Source organism: Carcharodon carcharias, chromosome 8, assembly GCF_017639515.1.
Source record: "Carcharodon carcharias isolate sCarCar2 chromosome 8, sCarCar2.pri, whole genome shotgun sequence".
In the NCBI taxonomy this organism is placed as follows: domain Eukaryota; kingdom Metazoa; phylum Chordata; class Chondrichthyes; order Lamniformes; family Lamnidae; genus Carcharodon; species Carcharodon carcharias.
In genome coordinates, this window is record NC_054474.1 from 112532723 (window position 1) to 112552564 (window position 19842).

General features: G+C 43.7%; 1 protein-coding gene across 1 annotated transcript in view; it reads left to right on the forward strand.

Moving 5' to 3' along the window:
* The first annotated feature begins 15218 nt into the window (after nucleotides 1-15218).
* Nucleotides 15219-19842, forward strand: part of exd3 (exonuclease 3'-5' domain containing 3) — a 381414-nt gene continuing 376790 nt past the window's right edge. Inside the window, exons 1-2 of the mRNA XM_041194159.1 lie at nucleotides 15219-15224; nucleotides 18849-18907. Coding sequence (XP_041050093.1) covers nucleotides 18886-18907 — 22 coding nt within the window. The 5' untranslated portion in view covers nucleotides 15219-15224; nucleotides 18849-18885. The remainder of the gene's footprint in view (nucleotides 15225-18848; nucleotides 18908-19842) is intronic.

Consider the following 19842-nt stretch of genomic DNA (forward strand, 5'->3'; position numbering starts at 1 on the left):
ATTAGGAAAGGAAGCCTGGACTGGCCTACATGTAACTCCAGACCCACAGCAATGTGATTGACTTTTAAATGCTTTCTGGAATGACCTAGCAAGCCACAGCTCAAGAGCAATTATGGATGGGCAACAAATTCTGGCCTTGTCAGTGACACCACATCCCAAGAAAGGATAAAGAAAAAAAACGAACAGTGGCAACATGCAATTATATCCCTATAGTGTCCCAAGGCGCTTCACTGGAGAGTTATCAGACAGAAATTTGACACTGAGCCAGAAAATGAGACATTGGGGCAGATGATACATAGCTTGGTCAAAGGGTTAAGTTTTAAATAGTGTCTTAAGGGAAGAGAAGGAACTAGAGAGGCAAAGAGGCTTTGGGAGATAATTCCAGAACTTGGTGTCCAGGTAACTTAGGTCATGGCTGCCACTGGTGAGTTGAAGGAAAGTGGGGGTTGGACAATTAGGCCAGAATTGGAGGAACGCAGAGATCTTAGAGGATTGTAAGGTTGGAAGAGGTGCGTGAGATAAGGAGACACAAGTCCATGGTAGAATTTAATCACAAAGATGAGCATTTTAAATTTAATTAATTGGGCAATGGGGAGCCAATATAGGCCAGTGGGCACAGGGATGATGGGTAAATGTGACTTGGTGCAAGTTAGGATATGGTTGCAGAGGATGGCCTGAAGTTTATGTAGAGTGGAAGATGGGAGATCAATCAGGAATGCGTTGAAATAGTCAAGTCTGGACATAACAAAGGTATGGGTGAGGGTTTCAGCAGCAGATGAGCTCAGGTAAGTTTAGCCTTTCCAGCATGGATCCTTGTAAGTGATTGGGAGAGGGATCGTTTAAAAAAACCTGGCTGATTGTTTTTCTCCCCTCCCTAACTCAGGGGCACTGAGCTGAGTTGTAGTGTCTTATTGTTGTCCTTCCTCTTGGATATCTGTGAGATAACACATTTATTGAGCATGACTGTTGGAATCTAGATGAAAGCAGAATTGTGCTGTATCTTTAAGAAGGGAATCAGGGACAATCCAGGAAATTACAGGCCGGTGAGACTTATGTCAGTGGTAGGGAAATTGTTGGAGAAGATTCTTCATGACAGGATTGCTACTATTTGGAAGCAAATGGGCGTATTAGTGAGAGGCAGCATGGTTTTGTGAAGGGAAGGTCGTGTCTCACTAACTTGATTGAGTTTTTCGAGGAAGTGACAAAGATGATCGACAATGGAAGGGTAGTGGATGTTATATACATGGATTTCAGTAAGGCCTTTGACAAGGTACCTCATGGCAGACTGGTACAGAAGGTAAAGTCGCACGGGATCAGAGGTGAGCTGGCAAGATGGATACAGAATTGGCTTGATTATAGAAGACAGAGGGTAGCAGTGGAAGGGTGCTTTTCTGAATGGAGAGCTGTGACTAGTGGAGTTGTGCAGGGATCAGTGCTGGGACCTTTGCTGTTTGTAGTACGCATAAATAATTTGGAGGAAAATGTAACTGGGCTAATTAATAAGTTTGCAGATGACACCAAGGTTGGAGGAGTTGCAAATAATGAAGAAGATTGTCAAAGGATACAACGGGATATAGATTGGTTGGAGACTTGGGCAGGGAAATGGCAGATGGAGTTTAATCCGGACAAATGCGAGGTAATGCATTTTGGAAGGTCTAATACAGGCAGGAATTATACAGTAAATGGCAGAACCCTTAAGTGCATTGACGGGCAGTGAGATCTGGGTGTACAGGTCCACAGGTCACTGAAAGTGGCAACGCAGATGGATAAGGTAGTCAGGAAGGCATATGGCATACTTGCTTTTATTGGCAGGGGTGTTGTGTATAAAAACTGGGAAATCATGCTGCAGTTCTATAGAACCTTGGTTAGGCCACACTTGGAATATTGCGTGCATTACCAGAAGGATATGGAGGCGTTGGGGAGGGTGCACAGGAGGTTTACCAGGATGCTGCCTGGTCTGGAGGTTATTAGCTATGAGGAGAGATTGGAGAAACTCGGATTGTTTTCACTAGAGCAATGGAGATTGAGGGGCGACTTGATAGAAGTTTACAAAATTATGAGTGGCATGGACAGAGTAGATAGTCAGAAGCTTTTTCCCGGGTGGAAGAGTCAATTACTACGGGACATAGATTTAAGGTGAGAGGAAAAAACTATAGAGGAGATGTGTGGGGCAAGTCTTTTACGCAGAGGGTAGACAGTGTCTGGAATTCGCTGCCAGAGGAGGTGGTGGATGCAGGTACAATAGTGGTGTTTAAGAGACAGCTTGACAAATACATGAATAGGATGGGAATAGAGGGATATGGACCCCGGAAGTGCAAAATGTTTTAGTTGACGGGCAATATGATCGGCGCAGGCTTGGAGGGCCGAAGGGCCTGTTCCTGTGCTGTACTTTTCTTTGTTCTTTGTAGATTGTGTTATGTGGGCCACTTCTGTGCTGCAGCTGAGACAGGCTCTCACTGTCTCTTGAATTGTGATTTGAGAGTATAATTCACGGTATGTGAGATGGAACTAATAAACACCCTCCTCTATTCTGTCACACACATACACACACAATTTTAAGGGTGGGATAAAACAGTTCAATAGCACCAATTCCAGAGTACAGGATTCAATGGGTTGATTTTAATTGATGTCTTCAAATTCCTTTCAGTTCTTGTTGATGACACGAGGTGGTCTTCTAGTAGCTTCAGGGTTTAGTTTACTGGTTGAGAACTTGCTTTTCAATGTCTCTAACAGTGGATTTCCCCTTTTCCTTTTTACAGCAGTTCCTCAGAGGGAGAGCAGGTTATAGAGATATGAGGAAAAGCAAATTTAGATGTTTTCTCTTTGCAGGTCAGGAGCTTTCTGCTGCACACTGCTACCACATAAAACCCTGGTCACCTGGCCAGGAGCCAATTAAAATGCTGTTGGCAGGCAGCTCCCTTGGTTCAGGCCCCCTTTTGGCACCATCCTGTCTTTCATGGCACACTCTGTTCCAGGACTGCAACATTGTATATACCTCTCATCCTGTTCCAGTGGACATGTCCTTTAAACCACAACCATTGTAATTCTAATCCACAGTCCAACAGAAATAAAAAGGTATGTTCCTTACAGTGTGTTTTTGGGCATTAGTGGAAGTAGGGCATATTTGTACATTTTTAATGCTTTTTCCTGAGTGGGTTTTAGCAATAAAACTAATAACTCTTTGCATGTTTTACTCAAGAATATCTCTCTGGCTTATTTCTTACAAACTGCACCCAGTCAGGAACGTATTGAATTGGCACATTCATCCTTTTAAATTTCAAAAAACCTGTTATGATCAACCGAGGAGTGAGAAAAAGAGAGGGAGTCCTCACGTGGCCATAAGGATAATTTCAGGAGAAGAGTGTCTATTTTTTTCTAAAATTGCCTAAAGGTGAATTTTTCAACACCACCTCCCTCTAGGGAGTCTCTGTCCATGTCTCTGCCTGATAATCTATCCACTCTCTCTGCCCTGAGCTCCACTCCTCATCTCCTTACCTTGCACTACACTAGTGTTGTATTTTCATTTTTTCACTCTATTGCGATTTGCAGCTTTATTTTTTTTAGATATATGCGCTGACATCCTGTCTGCAAACTTGTCATGATTTAAAGTCACATAGCACAGAATGAGGCTGAACAATCCATTCAAGGTGACCAATCGTCCCAGATTTTATGCGATCATCCTGTATTTGAGGTGATCATCCCACATCCCGGGTTGTATGTTGCTCGGATGTTGTCTTTCCCTGATTTCAGACTTTTAACTTTCATGAATGTGCAGTATGCATCTACCCCCAGTTGCCTGATATGACAGATTCAACAGTACCACCCCCACACCTGCCCCACCCCCACCCTTACAGGTTCAGCAGAACCCCCTGTCCCCTTGTACAGTTTTCCACACCAAAGTGCCCCTTAATTTTTTCCCCGCAAGATCCATTGTGCCCGTGCTGGCTATTTGAAAGTGCCATCGTGTTAGCCCCACTCTCCTGCTATTGCCCCCATAGTCTTCAAGTACTTATTCAAAGCACTTCTGAAAGTTGTTATTGAATTTGCTTTTACCATGTTTTCAGGCAGTGCAGATCACAACAGCTTGCTGTGTTAAGATAAAGTTTTCACCTCCCTTCTGGTTCTTTTGCCAAATTAACGGCCTCTGGTTACAGGCTGTTCTGCCAGTGGCAACAGTTTCTTGCTCTCTATCAAAAGACGTAATCTTGCCCCTTCCTATCTCTGTAATCTCCTCCATTCTTCTTTTCAACAGTCCGCTAATTTTGGCCTCTTGAGCCTCTTTGATTTTAATTGCTCCAACACTGGCACTTGTGCCCTCCATTGCCTAGGTTCTAATCTCTGGAATTGCCTCTAAACCTCTCCACCTCTCTTCCTTAAGACATTCCTTGATACCTACCTCACCTGATCTAATATCTCTTTATGTGGCTCAGTTCCAATGTTTGTTTGATAATGCTCCTGTGCAGCACCTTCCCATGTCTTACTATATTTAATGCAAGTTATTGCTGTTGACTTTAGCGTTCCTTTTATGTTACCCCCTATTCTTGTCTCACACCTTCTCTTTCCCTCTCTTAGTTCCTTCCTCAGTTTGTCTCTGAACATACTTTATCCAGTTTGATTCTCTGCTAAGTCTTTAGCGTAAGCTTTATTTTCATGTTTAATTCTAGGCTCAATATCTTGAGTCATCCATGGTGCTCCAGCTTTTGATGTAATTTCTTTTCCCTTCCTAGGAATGTGTTTAGTCTGTACCTGAATGATCATCTTTTTGAAGGCATTCCATTGCTCATTAACTCTTTTACCTGCTAATCTTTGATTCCAGTGCATCTGGGCCAGATTTACAATTGAAACTGTCTTTTATAATGTATATTCCCCCATTGCCTTGTTGTGGTTTGTTAATGAACTAATAAAATGGCTCAGTGCTTTTGTTCTGCATTCTAAGTGTCTGTAACCTACACAATTTTTCAGAGTGCATTTGTAGTATTTAACTTGCCAAATTAACAATTAACATCTCTCATAGCCTCTGACAGACTCTGTTCGGTGCTTTTTTACAGGTACTTGAAAAGCTAGACAACAACTTCAAGAGCTTTATTCAGGTAAAATTTTAAATGTAGTGTATTTGTTAGGGTGATAAAAATTAGAGAATTAACTAATTAAACAGCTGCTGTAATTCATTTTTGAATTATAAATACCCAAAACTCAATGTGCAGTCAATAAATACTGTTACGACCAGTCCACAGACGAGGTTCCCCAATTTGTTAATTTCCTGAATGGGGCCCCAACTTTGTTATGCTCCCAGGTGAAGAGGAGTGAGCTGGCTCCCCCTTTTTTATCAATTCCCTCGGTTGGTTGCAACAAGGTTAATTTAAAAAGGACCCCTTCGCCCGTGGATCCCTTTTCCTGTCCAAATGTTTTAGAAAGATCCAATTTCACCAGGCTTTCTTGAGTCAAAAAAAGAGTAAATTTATTAGTTACTAAAATCCCAAGAAAAAATATTAAAAACGCAACACACATATACACAGATCAGAAATGAGAAGTTGAGTCCAAATAGAAGTTAAAAAGGATAAATGAATCAGTCTTTGGCTTGTCCATGAGGTGTAGATGGCAGAACATTGCGGCCATTAAGTTGGGTGATTCCAGTAGAGCTGACTTTGGCAGTTGGTTTGGAGATGCTTGGTTCTGCAGATTAGCTGAAGAATCTGTCCTATTTCCATTTTAATTGTTGCCTTGCTGACTTGCTTTCAGCAGCAGAGAGAGAGAGAGAGCAAGCTGCGGGGGTGCCTAGTTGATCATCTGATGTCACAGCACACTAGCACACATAGATCAGGTCTGCAGCTAGCTTTTTAACCCATTTTCTTGTGCATTCCTGGAAGAAAAGAAACAAACTTGTCTTTTGCCTGGAGTCTGTTTCCTTTCAACTCAGACCATTTCCACGTTCTGAGATATGAATCAACGGGAGATGGGTTTTCGATGACTGCTGAGATGTGATAATCAGTTTTCATTGTCTACGCACCACGGGAGATCAAAGTTTAGTCTTTTGCATTTCATCTCTTCCTTCCAAGTGTCTCTGTCTGAAGTAGGCCTTGACATCTTTTTAGATGCGACATTCCATGTGTTCTCAGGACTAGTGGGACAAGTTTAATCCACATGAGAATTTTCCAGGGGGTGGTTCCTTTACATTTTCAGCTGTCTTTTGTTCAGTATCTTTTGTTGTACGTCTTTTTAAAAATTAAACACGCTTCCTTAAAACGTTCAATATGCCCACAAATAATTTGGGGCTGTAATCCACTGTCGTGACAATATCTGTATCTGTGAGTGCACTTGTCTGGCTGTGTCTGTGTGCAGGTTTGGGAGGTGCTGTTGAAGACCTTGTTAAGTTACCATAGTGCATCTTGTAGATGGAATGCACTGCAACCATGGTGCGTTGGTGGTACAGGAAGTGAATGTTCAAAGTGGTCAATGGGGTGCTAAACAAACTTTGTCCTGGATAGTGCCAAGTTTCTGCGTGTTGTTGGAGCTGAATGCACGCAGGCAACTGGATCATACTCCTGATTTGCCCTTGCAGATGGCTGAAAGGCTTCGGGGAATTAATAGCTGAGTCACTCACAGCAGAGTTTTCAGCCTCTGACCTACTGTAACCACAGTGACATCGGCGTCTGGGCTCGATAAGTTTCTGGTCAGTGGTAACCCTCAGGATGTTGTTGATGGGGGATTCAGCGATGGTAATGACATTGATTGTCAGGGAAGATGGTTAGATTCTTTCTTGTTGGAGATGATCATTGCCTTGCAATTGGGTGTTGCGAATGTTATTTACTACTTATCAGTCCAGGCCTGAATGTTGCCCAGGTCTTGCTACACGTAGACAACACTGCTTCATCAGTATCCAGATGGTACTGAACACTCTGCAATTATCAGCGAACATCCCCGTTTTTGATCTCCTAGAAGGAATGTTATTGATGCAGCTGAAGATGGTTGGGCCTGGGTTATTGCCCTGAGGAACTCCTACAGCAATGTCCTGGGATTGAGATGATTGGCCTCCAACAACCACAACCATCTCCCTTTGTGCAGGGTATGACTCCAACCAGTGGAGAATTTTCCCCCGATTCCCATTGGCCTTAATTTTATCCTAACTCTCTTGCCACACTCTGTCAAATGCTGCCCTGATGTCAAGGGCAGTCATCCTCCCCTTGTCGCTGAAATTCAGTTGCTTTGTTCATGTTTGGACAAAGGCTTTAATGAGGTCAGGAGCTAAGTATCTCTGTGGAACACAAACTGTGCATCAGTGAGGTTGTTGCTCTCAAAGTGCTGATTGAAAGTACTTTTGACAACACCTTCCATCACTTTGCTGATGATTGAGAGTAGAGTGATGAGTGGTAATTGGCCAGTTCAGATTTGTCCTGTTTTTTGTGGACAGGGCATGCCTTGACAATTTTCCACATTGTCAGGTGGATGCCAGTGTTATAGATGTACTGGAACAGCTTGGCTAGGGGTGTGGTTATTTCTGCAGCACAGGTATTCAGCACTACATCTGCGATATTGTCAGGGCCCATAGCCTTTGCAGTATCCAGTTCCTTCAGCCATTTCTTGATATTGTGTGAAGTGAATGAAATTGGCTGAAGACTGACCCCAGTGTTGGTGGAGACCTCGTGAAGAGGCTGAGATGAATCATCTACCTGGCATTTCTGACTGAAGATAGTTGCATATGCTTCAACCTTGTCTTTTGCACTGATGTACTGGGTTGTGCCTTCACTGAGGTTGGGAATGTTTGAGAAGTTGCCTCCTCCCAATAGTTGCTTAACTGTCCATCACCGTACTGTGTCTGTGTCCCTGAACGTGTCTCAGCAACAACATCCTAGTCTTGGATGATTCCCAATCAGGTGAATATGGACCAGGGATTGAATTGGCTACTCTGACAGGTCAGTGTTGGAGTATTACTGCTTTTTGCTTGTCCAATCTCAAACTAATGCCACTGCCTCATTCCCTTTATGTTGCCCTCTATTAATCTAAAGCTAATCCTACTGCCGCACTCTCTCCCTATAGCTGAAGGTAGCTGTTAGGAGAAATGTATTCTATGCCACAGGATTTTGGATAACAGTTAGGGGCAGAGCTACAGCAGATTTTTAAAAAGGAAGTGGATAAATCTTTGATGACAACAAATTGAAAAAGGATTTGGGGACAAGTAGGACATGTACAATTAGCTGAAAGGCTTTCTGCTGCATTGCAAAATTATTTTTGGCATAGACTTTGGTGCCTTTTATTCCCTCATCAATAACTCTGTTGGAGAGATTGTTATGGACGTCTTGTCACATGCTGAAATTGTCTTATCTCACAGTGGGTACTGGAGAATAAAAACAGAATTACCTGGAAAACCTCAGCAGGTCTGGCAGCATCGGCGGAGAAGAAAAGAGTTGACGTTTCGAGTCCTCATGACCCTTCAGCAGAACTGTTCTGGTCTGTTCTGCTGAAGGGTCATGAGGACTCGAAACGTCAACTCTTTTCTTCTTCGCCGATGCTGAGTTTTTCCAGGTAATTCTGTTTTTGTTTTGGATTTCCAGCATCCGCATTTTTTTGTTTTTATCTCTGTGGGTACTAGAGACTTTAATAAATTTGGTGTGAGTGTGTTGCCACTTTGCATCAATGTTAGTTTGCATGTGTTCCCTCCCGAAAGGAGAATCCTGGACGGCTAGTAATCCACAGGAAACATTGTTCCATGTAATCACAAACAGCAATCTAAAAAATTTCCCAATTCTGGAATGCTGACCTTTTATATTCCCATGTGTTTAAGCAACAACAGCTGATATCATTGTTGTACTTGTGGATTTTCACATTGTATAGGCATGATTACAGAAAGGCAGTGTCAGAAATATTTAAATTCTATACTAAGCGTGCATACAGCTGAGAACTGGACTGATTCAGTGACAATTCACAGAAGTAAAGAGAATTTGGAGAGTTTAGGCTGTGGAGCATCCAGGCTCCAGGAGGTTGGAAATTGGCTTTCAGGACATTTTCATTTATATTAACATTTACTACATAAACATGTAAAATAGGAGACTATCTGTAAGACATTGCTGGACTTGTAATGACTGTTGTGTGGATCATTGCATCAGCCATCTTGTGCTCTACAAGATTCTATGACAAAAATGACCACTTATGCGGTATTTGACGATGTTGATTGAAGGAAGCATGCTAACCAGTGAGCAGGGAAACTCCTAGTTTTGTAGAGGGTGCCATGGCATCTTCTCAAAGCCCACCTGAAACACCAGACATTGTGAATGGGACCTTGATGTAACACCAGACTCAAGGTCAGAATGAATGTCAAACAGTTTGTCTTTCTCAATGACCATGTCACTAATCTTAGTCTCCAGGTATTGTACCTGACCCTTGTCACTAACCTCAGGCAAGTAACTGTACTTGATCCATGTCTAATCCAAGCCTGCAGTTACTGTACCTGACCTATAACAAAAATCTGTCTCCCTGCCCTAGTCCTGAACTGGCTTCATTCTCTAGTTTCGCTCCTACCTCCCTTCATGCTCTTTCTGAGCTCTTCTTGTCCAGAAGTCTTGCCTCCCCCTCCCTTGACCCTGTTTGCACTAAACACCTTTCTGGTACATGCGTTAATCGTTATTGTGAATTGTTCTGTCTCTTTATACTTTGGCTCAGTGTCATACTTTGTTCTATAATGTTGCTGTGAAGCACCTTGAGATTTTTTTTAATTTTAAAGGTGTTATATAAATATAAATTGTAGTTGTAATAGTTACTGTATCTGAATCATATCTCTAATCCCAGCCTGCAGCTGCTGTATCTGACCGTGGGCCTAATCTCAGTCCAGATACCATATTTGACCTCTTTGTGTTCATAGCCCATCTTCATGGTAACATGGATCAAGTAGGCCTCTATTCCAGGTAGAAATACTAATTAGCTATCCTTTAGACTCCCAACTCCATTCTATCTTGAAATGAAATAGACAGTTTAAAGCATAACCCTTCATGAAACCTGACATCCCTAACATCTCAGGGATTTGGAGATTAACAGTCTATCCTCCATCAGCATAGCTGTCCTGATCATTGTTTACAGGTGTGAATATCTTGCACCTTCTTACCAGTAAAACAACCTGGGCTCCCCTTTAGTATTTAATGACCAAGCCACCTAGGCTTGTTGCCAGCCAGAATTCAGAAAAGGTCACATGACCTCCTTCATCCCTCCATTTTACCTTTAAAGAGAAAGTCCCAAAATGTAACAATCATGTAAAATCTTGCATTTGTAACAAACAAGTTCCTTACCCCTGGGAGAATTCTCATAAACCTTTTCTGCACCCTCTCTAATGCCATCACATCCTTCCTAAAGTGTGATGCCCAGAACTGGGCACAATACTCCCATTGAGACCAAACAAGTTTTGGAAATGTTCACCACAATTTCCTTGTTTTTCTACTCTGTGCCTTTATTTATTAAGCCTGGGATCCAATTGCCTTACGAACTGCTTTCCTAACCAGCCCTGCCACCTTTTGGAGTTGGCAGGACATATTGATGTGATCATTTGAAACATGACATTCTTGCGTTGCCCTGATAAGTGCAAGACAAAAAGCTTTAGATTGTTCTTCAGAGAGCTGCCATGGAATTGATGGGCCAAAAGGCAGCCATCTGTGACTCTATGACTATGACCTTTGTAGGGATTTGGACTCTATACTAAACCCCAGAGTAAGGAAATTCTTATCAAGGAATAACTTTATCAGCAAAAATGGCTGATAAATTTAGCATGCAAACGAACAAGGTTTGTTGAACAGCAAAGATTAATATTTAACGTTCTACTCGTCGAGGCATGGCATAATACACAAGTTCAACATGTCTGTTTTTCCGTGGATTGTGGGACTTATGGCGTCTACTCTTCTCCTTGGTCTCTTGATTCATGACGTCTTTTGAGATTTTAACTTAGTCAGCTTAACTCTAACATACATATAAATCCCTTTTCAGCTTTAAGACTTCAACTCTATTTTCCCAGTCTATATTACAGAATCACAGAATCTCACAGAGCAGAAGAGGCCCTTCAGCCCATTGAGCCTTCACTGATACGTGAGAAACACCTGATCTACCTACCTAACCCCATTTACCAGCACTTGGCTCATAGCCTTGAATGTTATGACGCGTCAAGTGCTCATCCAGGTACTTTTTAAAGGATGCGACGCAATTCTCCTCAATCACCATCCCAGGCAGCGCATTCCAGACAGTCACCACCCTCTGGGTAAAAAGGTTTTTCCTCACATCCCCCCTAAACCTCCTGCCCCTCACCTTTAACATGTGTCCCCTCATGACTGAAGAGGAACAGTTGCACCCTATCTACCCTGTCCATGCCCCTCATAATCTTGTACACCTCAATCACGTCACCCCTCAGTCTTCTCTGCTCCAACGAAAACAACTCAAGTCTATCCAACCTCTCTTCATAACTTAAATGTTTCATCCCAGGCATCATCCTGGTGAATGTCCTCTGCACCCCCTCCAGTGCAATCACATCCTTCCTATAATGTGGTGACCAGAACTGCACACAGTACTCCAGCTGTGGCCTCACCAAGACTGTATACAACTCCAACAATACCTCCCTACTTTTGTAATCTGTGCCTCGATTGATAAAGGCAAGTGTCCCATATACCTTTTTCACCATCCCACTAACATGCCCCTCCGCCTTCAGAGATCTATGGACACACACGCCATGTTCCTTTGTTCCTCAAAACTTCCTAGTGCCATGCCATTCATTGAATACTTCCTTGTCAAATTACCCCTTCCAAAGTGTATCACCTCACACTTTTCAGGGTTAAATTCCATCTGCCACTTATCTGCCCATTTGACCAACCTGTCTCTATCTTCCTGTAGTCCAAGACACTCAACCTCACTGTTAACCACATGGCCAATCTTTGTGTCATCCGCAAATTTACTAATCCCACCCCCCACATAGTCATCTATGTCATTTATATAAATGACGAATAATAGGGGACCCAGCACAGATCCTGTGGTATGCTACTGGACACTGGCTTCCAGTCACTAAAGCATCCTTCTGTCATCACCCTCTTTCTCCCACAACTAAGCCAATTTTGAATTCACCTTATCAAATTACCCTGTATCCCATGTGCATTTGCCTTCTTTACAAGCCTCCCATGTGGGACTTTGTCAAAGGCTTTGCTGAAACCCATATAAACTACCCTCATCTACACACCTGGTCATCATCTCAAAAAATTAAATCAAATTTGTTAGGCATGACCTCCCTCTGACAAAACCATGCTGACTATCCCTGATCAAACCTTGCCTCTCCAAGTAGAGATAGATTCCATCAGAATTTTCTCCAATAGTTTCCCTACCACTGACGTGAATCTCCCCGGCTTATCTCTACAACCCTTCTGAAATAGTGGAACCACATTAGCTGTTCTCCATCCCTCTGCCACCTCCCCCGTGGCCAGAGAGGAATTAAAAATTCGGCTCAGAGCCCCTGTGATCTCCTCCCTTTCCTCCCTCTGCAATCTGGGACACAAATCATCCGGACCTGGAGATTTGTCCACTTTTAAGCCTGTCAACACCTCCAATACCTTGTCACTCCCTATGTCAATTTGCTTAAGAACCTCGCAGTCCATCTGCCTGAGTTCCATACCTTTATCCTCATTCTCTTGGGTGAAGAAGGATGTGAAATATTCCCTCAACACTCTACCGATGCCCTCTGGCTCCACCCATAGATTTCCCCCTTGGTCCCTAATGGGCCCTATTCTTTCCCTGGTTATCCTCTTCCCATTGATATACTTATAGAATATCTTGGAATTTTCCCTACTTTTATCAGCCAGAGCTTTCTCATACCCTCTCTTTGCTCTCCTAATTGCTTTCTTAAGCTCCACCCTGCAGTTTCAGTCCTCCATTAATGCCTCTGCTGACTTGCTTCCCTTGTACCTGCTAAAAGCCTTTCTTTTCCTTCTCATTATATCCTGAATATCCCTGGTCATCCATGATTCTCTGGGCTTGTTACTCCTTCCTACCGCCCTAGAGGGAACATGTTGAGCCTGTACCCTCCCCATTTCCTTTTTGAATGCCCCCCACTGCTCTTCTGTAGATTTCCCCACAAGTAGCTGTTCCCCATCTACCTTGGCCAGATCCTGCCTTATTTTACTGAAATCTGCTCTCCACCAGTCCAAAACATTTTTTTTTGCAACTTGTTTATATCTTTGTCCATAACAAGCTTAAATTGTACCATGTTGTGGTTGCTATCACTAAAATGCTCCCCCACCACCACCTCAGCCACCTGTCTGGCTCCTTGCCCCAGAATTAGGTCCAGCACTGTGCCGTCCCTTGTTGGATCCTCTGCATATTGACCTAAAAAGTTCTCCTGTATCATTTCAAGAAATCCACTCCATCCAAGCCCTTAACGCTATGTCTATCCCAATTAATGTTGGGAAAGTTGAAATCACTTAATATAATTACCCTATTATTGTTTTTACACACCTCCGCAAATTGTGCACATATTTGCTCCTCAATTTCCTGCTGACTATCTGGGGTCTATAATAAACACCTAACAATGTGGCTGCCCCTTTTTTTTCCTAAGCTCTACCCACAAAGCTTCATTCAATGTCCCATCTCTCCTTACTGCAGTAACTGACCCCTTAACTAATAATGCAATGCCTCCTCCTCTTTTAACCCCTCTCCTGTCTCGCCTGAAGATTCTATATCCTGGAAGGTTGAGTGGCCAATCCTGCCTTCCCTCAACCACGTCTCAGTAATGGCTAATATATTACAATTCCACGTGTCAATCCTCACCCTTAACTCATCTGTTTTACCTGTAATACTCCTGGCATTAAATTAGAGGCCATCCAGCCTCTTCTCACTCCCCTGAAACCAAATGCAGCTGTACTCCCTCTGACTTGATTGTTTTACTGTATTATGATGTGTCTCTATTCTGCTAACATTCTGTGTCCCCTCCCCCTGCCGAATTAGTTTAAACTCCTCCCAACTGCACTAGCAAACCTGCCCCGCAAGGATGTTAGTCCCACTCTGGTTCAGATGTAAACTGTTCCGCTTGTACAGGTCCCACCTTCCCCAGAAACAATCCCAGTGATCCAGGAATCTAAAACCCTTCCTCCTGCACCAACTCTTAAGCCACGTATACATCTGCGCTATTCTCCTATTTCTGTGCTCGCTAGCATATGGCACTGGGAGTAATCCAGAGATTGCAACCCGAGAGGTCCTGCTTTTCAGTCTACTGCCCAGCTCCCTGAATTCTTGATGCAAGACCTCATCCCTCTTTCTACCTATGTCATTGGTACCAACATGTACCATGACCTCTGCCTGATCGTCCTCCCCCTTCAGGATGCCCTGCAGCTGTGCAATGACATCCCGGACCCTGGCACCAGGGAGGCAACACACCATCCTGGAGTCATGTTGACGGCCACCTATCTGTTCCCCTGACTATAGAATCCTCTATTACTATTGCTCTTCCTCTCTTTCTCCCCTCCTGTACAGACAGGCTGCTTGTGGTGCCAGAAGCTTGGCTCTGTCTGCACTCCCTGGAGGAACCAGCCTCCAAAATGGAATACCGATTTGCGAGCGAGACCCCAGGGGACTCCTGAACAACCTGCCTGTTTCTTTTGGACAGCCTTGTGGTCACCCATTCCCTTCCTCCCTCAAGTCCCTTCAGCTGAGGTGTGCCCACCTCTCTAAACGTGCTATCCATGAAACTCTCAGACTCGTGGATGCTCCACAGTGTCCCCAGCCACCGTTCCAGCTCTGAAACCTGAGCTTCCAGGAGCTGCAGCTGGACACACTTCCTGCACACATGCTGGTCCCAGGCACTGGAAATGTTCCTGGCTTCCCACATGGAGCATGAGGAGCACGCCACGGCTTTGAGCTCTCTTGCCATGACTTATCCCTTTGAATTAAACCTTTTAAATCCATTACTCTAGGACCCTTCTTTCATGATCCTCGTTACTACAGTATATACAAACTATAAACCACAAAAAGACCTTAAACTATAAGCGATGAAAGTAGTAAATAATTACCCGACCTTACCCACTACTTACCAGTCATTTCTCTCCCTTGTAGCCGCTACTGCTGCAGCAGGGCAAGACCACGCTCTGAAGATTTAAGAAGTTGGATAGAATAGAATCAAAGAAAAAAATGCAAAGAGCACCTATTCCCATCTGCACCAAATTCCCACTGTGCACCAAACTGCCAATACCCACACTCACTCAGGCTGTGTCTCACTCAGGGTGAGGTCTCTCCTATTCTCGTGTGCAAGCACAGTGATGTGTTAACTGCTGTAGCTTTCTGTCCTCCTTACTCCAGAAGCTGCACATTTCACAACTGTTTGCTGAATGTTTTTCTCTTTCTCCCTCTCAAGCTACACGTTTTACAGCTGCTGCTGAGTGTTTCACTTAAGCTGAAAGCAGTGTCCTAAAAAAGACTGCTTATTTTCTCAAGGCAATTATCTTTAGTCCCAATACTGGATTCTAATTCTGATCTGCATTCATACGGCAAGCCCCAACCTATGACAATTACTCGTTGACTCGCAATGACCCACACAAGTACTAACTTTCTAGCAAGTGCTCTACAACTTACGCCTAACTTTCTCTCTCGACAAATTCCCTCAGCAAGTGCCCTCTGACAAATACTATCCCACGGCAAGTGCAAAGGACCCTAGTGATGCTTTCTTGTTTTTATACTTTTGCAGGCAGCTTTTGCAACATTCAGCTCAAGTCTTTCTACTTGTGTTGACACAACTAATAACTTCTAACCAATTATTTGCAATTCTTGACCAATGAGAAGAGTGGTCCTGGCTTCCCTTCAACAATCTAACCTTAGCAGTCCATGTCCAAACACAGCAAGGCCTGGACGATATATAGGCTTGGGCTGACAAGTGGCAAGTAGCATTCACACCACACAAGTGCCAGGCAATGACCATCTCCAATAAGAAAGAATCTAACCATCGCCTCTTGACATTCAATGGCATTACCATCACTGATTCCGCCAGTATCAACATCATGGGGAGTACCACTGACCAGAAGCTGAACTGGACTAGCCATATAAATACTGTGGCTACAAGAGCAGGTCAGAGGCTAGGAATCGTGTAACTCACCTCCTGACTCCCCAAAGCCTGTCCACCATCTACAAGGCACAAGCCAGGAATGTGATGGAACACCCCCCCCACCATTTACCTGGATGAGTGCAGCTCCCACAACACTCAAGAAGCTTGACACCATCCAGGACAAAGCAGCCAGCTTGATTGGCACCACATCCACAAACATTCACTCCCTCCACACCGACACACAGTAGCAGCAGTGTGTATCATGTGCAAGATGCACTGCAGGAATTTACCAAGGCTCCTTCGACAGCACCTTCCAAACCCACAGCCACCACCATGTAGAAGGACAAGGGCAGCAGAGAGATGGGAACACTGCCACCTGGAAGTTCCCCTCCAAGTCACTCTCCATCCTGACTTGGACATTCCTTCACAGTCACTGGGTCAAAATCCTGGCACTCCCTTCCTCACAGCACTGTGTACATACACCACATGGACTGCAGCAGTTGAAGAAGGTAGCTCATCACCACCTTCTCAAGGGCAAGTATGGTGGGGCAATAAATGCTGGCCCAGCCAGCGAAGCCCATGTCCCATGAATCAATTTGGAAAAAACTTGTATTTTTGCGTGCGTGTGTGTATGTGTTGCGATGGTCGATATGTATGTTTACTTGCTTTTTTAATGTTTTAATACCTTTACCTGGGTGGGTTTTTAGCACAATAAAAACTAACCCTTTATTTGTTTAAAATCTGTTGGACTGAGTTCTTTGTAATCAGCACATAAACAGTTAAGTACATACACTGAATTGACACATTCATCCTCATAAATTTTTAAAAACCTTGCTGCAGTCAACCAAGGAGTGGGGAAAAAGGGGAGTCCCTCCACCCTTCCTCACCTGGCTGTAACAAACTTAATAACAACATCCAATAATACACACAAATTATGGTTTTTCATCACTAAGCTTATGTGCAGTACAATTTGATACCTTAAGCCTTATTAATGACAGAACCGTGTCAATAAGGTGAAGTCTAACACTATAAACGATCTGTGCACACAAAACCTCAGGTCCCTCTGCTCCTGCACATCTTTTAAAATTCTGTATTTTATTTTAGATTGCCCCTCCTCACTCTTCCTCCCAAAATGTAACACTTCATACTTCTTTGCATTAGATTTCATCTGCCACGTGTCCACCCATTCCACCAGACTGCCTATGTCCTCTTGAAGCCTATCACTATCCTCTTTGCTTAAGAGCTCATGGTTTTGGGGTGGTGATATATTTGCATGGATAGTGGATTGGCTAACTAACAGGAAACAGAGTGGGTAAGTGAGCCATTTTCAGGTTGGCTCACTAACTAGTGGAGGGCTGCAGGGATCAGTGTTGGGGCCCCAACTATTTACAATCTATATTAATGACCTGGATGAAGGGAGTGTGTGTTGTTGTTGGTACAAAAATAGGTAGGGAAGCAAGTTGTGAGGAGGATACAAAGAGCCTGCAAGAGGATATAGATAGGTTATGCAAGTGGGTAAAAACTTGGCAAATGGAGTATAATGTGGGTTTGTCCATTTTGACAGAAAAAATAGAAAAGCAGAATAGTATTTATTTGGAGAGAGACTGCAGAGTGCTGCAGTACAGAGGGATCTGGGTGTCCTTGTGCATGTATCACAAAAAGTTAGCCTGCAGGACAACAAGTATTTAGAAAAAAAGGGAATGCCAGCCTTTATTGCAACGGAGATGGAGTATAAAAATCGGAAGGTCTTGCGACGTGAGGCTTTGGTGGGATCACACCTTGAGTACTGTGTACAGTTTTGGTCTCCTTAGTTATGGAGAGATATACTTGCATTGGAGACAGTTCAGAGAAGATTCACTTGGCTGATTCCTGGGATGAAGGGAATATCTTATGAAGAAAGGTTGGGCTATACTCATTGGAGTTTAGAAGAATGAGAGGTGATCTTATTGAGGCATTTAAGATTCTGAGGGGGCTAGACAGGGTAAGTGCTGAGAAGATGTTCCCCTTATTGGGGAGTCTAGAACTAGGAGCCACAGTATAAAATATGGGGTGTCCCATTTAAGACAGAGAGAAGAAATTCCTCCTCTTCTGAGAAGGCCATTAATCTTTGGAATTCTGCCCCAGAGAGCAGTGGATGCTGGGTCATTGGATATATTCAAGGTTGAGTGAGACAGATTTTTGATTGACAAGGGTTATGGAGGGCAGGCAGGAAAGTGGAATAATCAGATCAGCCATGATCTTATCGAATGGCAGAGCAGGTTCAAGGTGCCAAATGGCCTATCCTGCTCCTATATCTTATGAAGTTATCTTATAATCTCCTTACAGTTCACAATACTCTCAGGTTTCCTATCATCTGCAAATTTTGAAATTGTGCCTTGCACATCAAAGTCTAGGTCTAGACTAATGATATATATCGAGAAGAGCAGTGGTCTTAGGACCAACCCCTAGGGAACGCCAATATAAATCTTCCTCCAGTCCGAAAAACAAACATTCACCACTTCTGTCTGTTTTCTGTCACTCAGCCAATGTCATATCCATGCTGCCACTGTCCATTTTATTCCATGGGCTTAACTTTGCTGACAAGCCTGTTATATGGCTCTTTATCAAACACATTTTGGAAGTCCATGTACACCACATCAACTTCATTGCCTTCGTCAACCCTCTTTGTTACTTCGTCAAAAAGCTACGACCATTATGCCTTTAAAATATATTCTCCAGTGTGTAAATGTGTCCGAGCGGATTAGGACTGCTGGTGCTGTAATGTGTGTCTTTCTTTGCTCTGCTTATCTCCATCTGTGTTTTGTTGCAGGATTTGGTGTGTTTCCTGGATTTGTGGAGCCAGCCTGATGATGAGTGATAGGTGTACAGGTACATGCATACAATCAGCAGCTACATGTTGCGCATAGCAATGTGAAATGTTAGTGCAGTGAGGTAACCAGTGCAGGGTTACTACATATTGCTCATAGTTATGACATTTTGTTCATCTGCTTTCCCTTTTCGATCTCTCACTGACTCTCAGTTCTGTGGGCTGTGGCTAACTTTAGTTACCTCTGTGTTTGAGCCCAGGACACCGGGTGTGAGCAAGAGTTGATGAGTGCAGGAGATATCACAACTAGCCTCATTCTCGCCTCACAGTCTGTCGGGGTCATGCACAATGATCAGGATCAGGAGAATGGCAGGGAGCAAAGCTGAGCTTCCCCACCCAACCTCAGCCAGATAGCTCTGTAAACTTAGCGTTTTTTATATATTCTTGTTCAGTGCTTGGGCTGACAAGTGGCAAGTAACATTCATGCCACACAAGGCAATGACTGTCTCCTACGAGAGAGAATCTAACCATCGCTGCTTGACATTCAATGGCATTATCATCACTGAATCCCCCACTATCAACATCCTGCGGGTTACCATTGACCAGAAACTGAACTGGACCAGCCATATAAATACTGTGGCTGCAAGAGCAGGCCAGAGGCTAGGAATCCCACGGCAAGTAACTCACCTCCTGAATTCCCAAAGCCTGTCCACCATCTACAAGGCACAAGTCAGGAGTGTGATGGAGTACTCTTAACTTGTCTGGATGAGTGTAGCTCCAACAACACTCAAGAAGCTTGACATAATCTAGGTCAAAGCAGTCCGCTTGATTGGCACCCCTTCCACAAACATTCACTCACTCCACCACTGACAAACAGTGGCAGCAGTGTGAACAATCTACAAGATGCACTGGAGGAACTCACCATGGCTCCTTAGCACCTGCCAAACCCACGACCGCTACCATCTGGAAGGACAAGGGCAGCAGACACATGGGTACA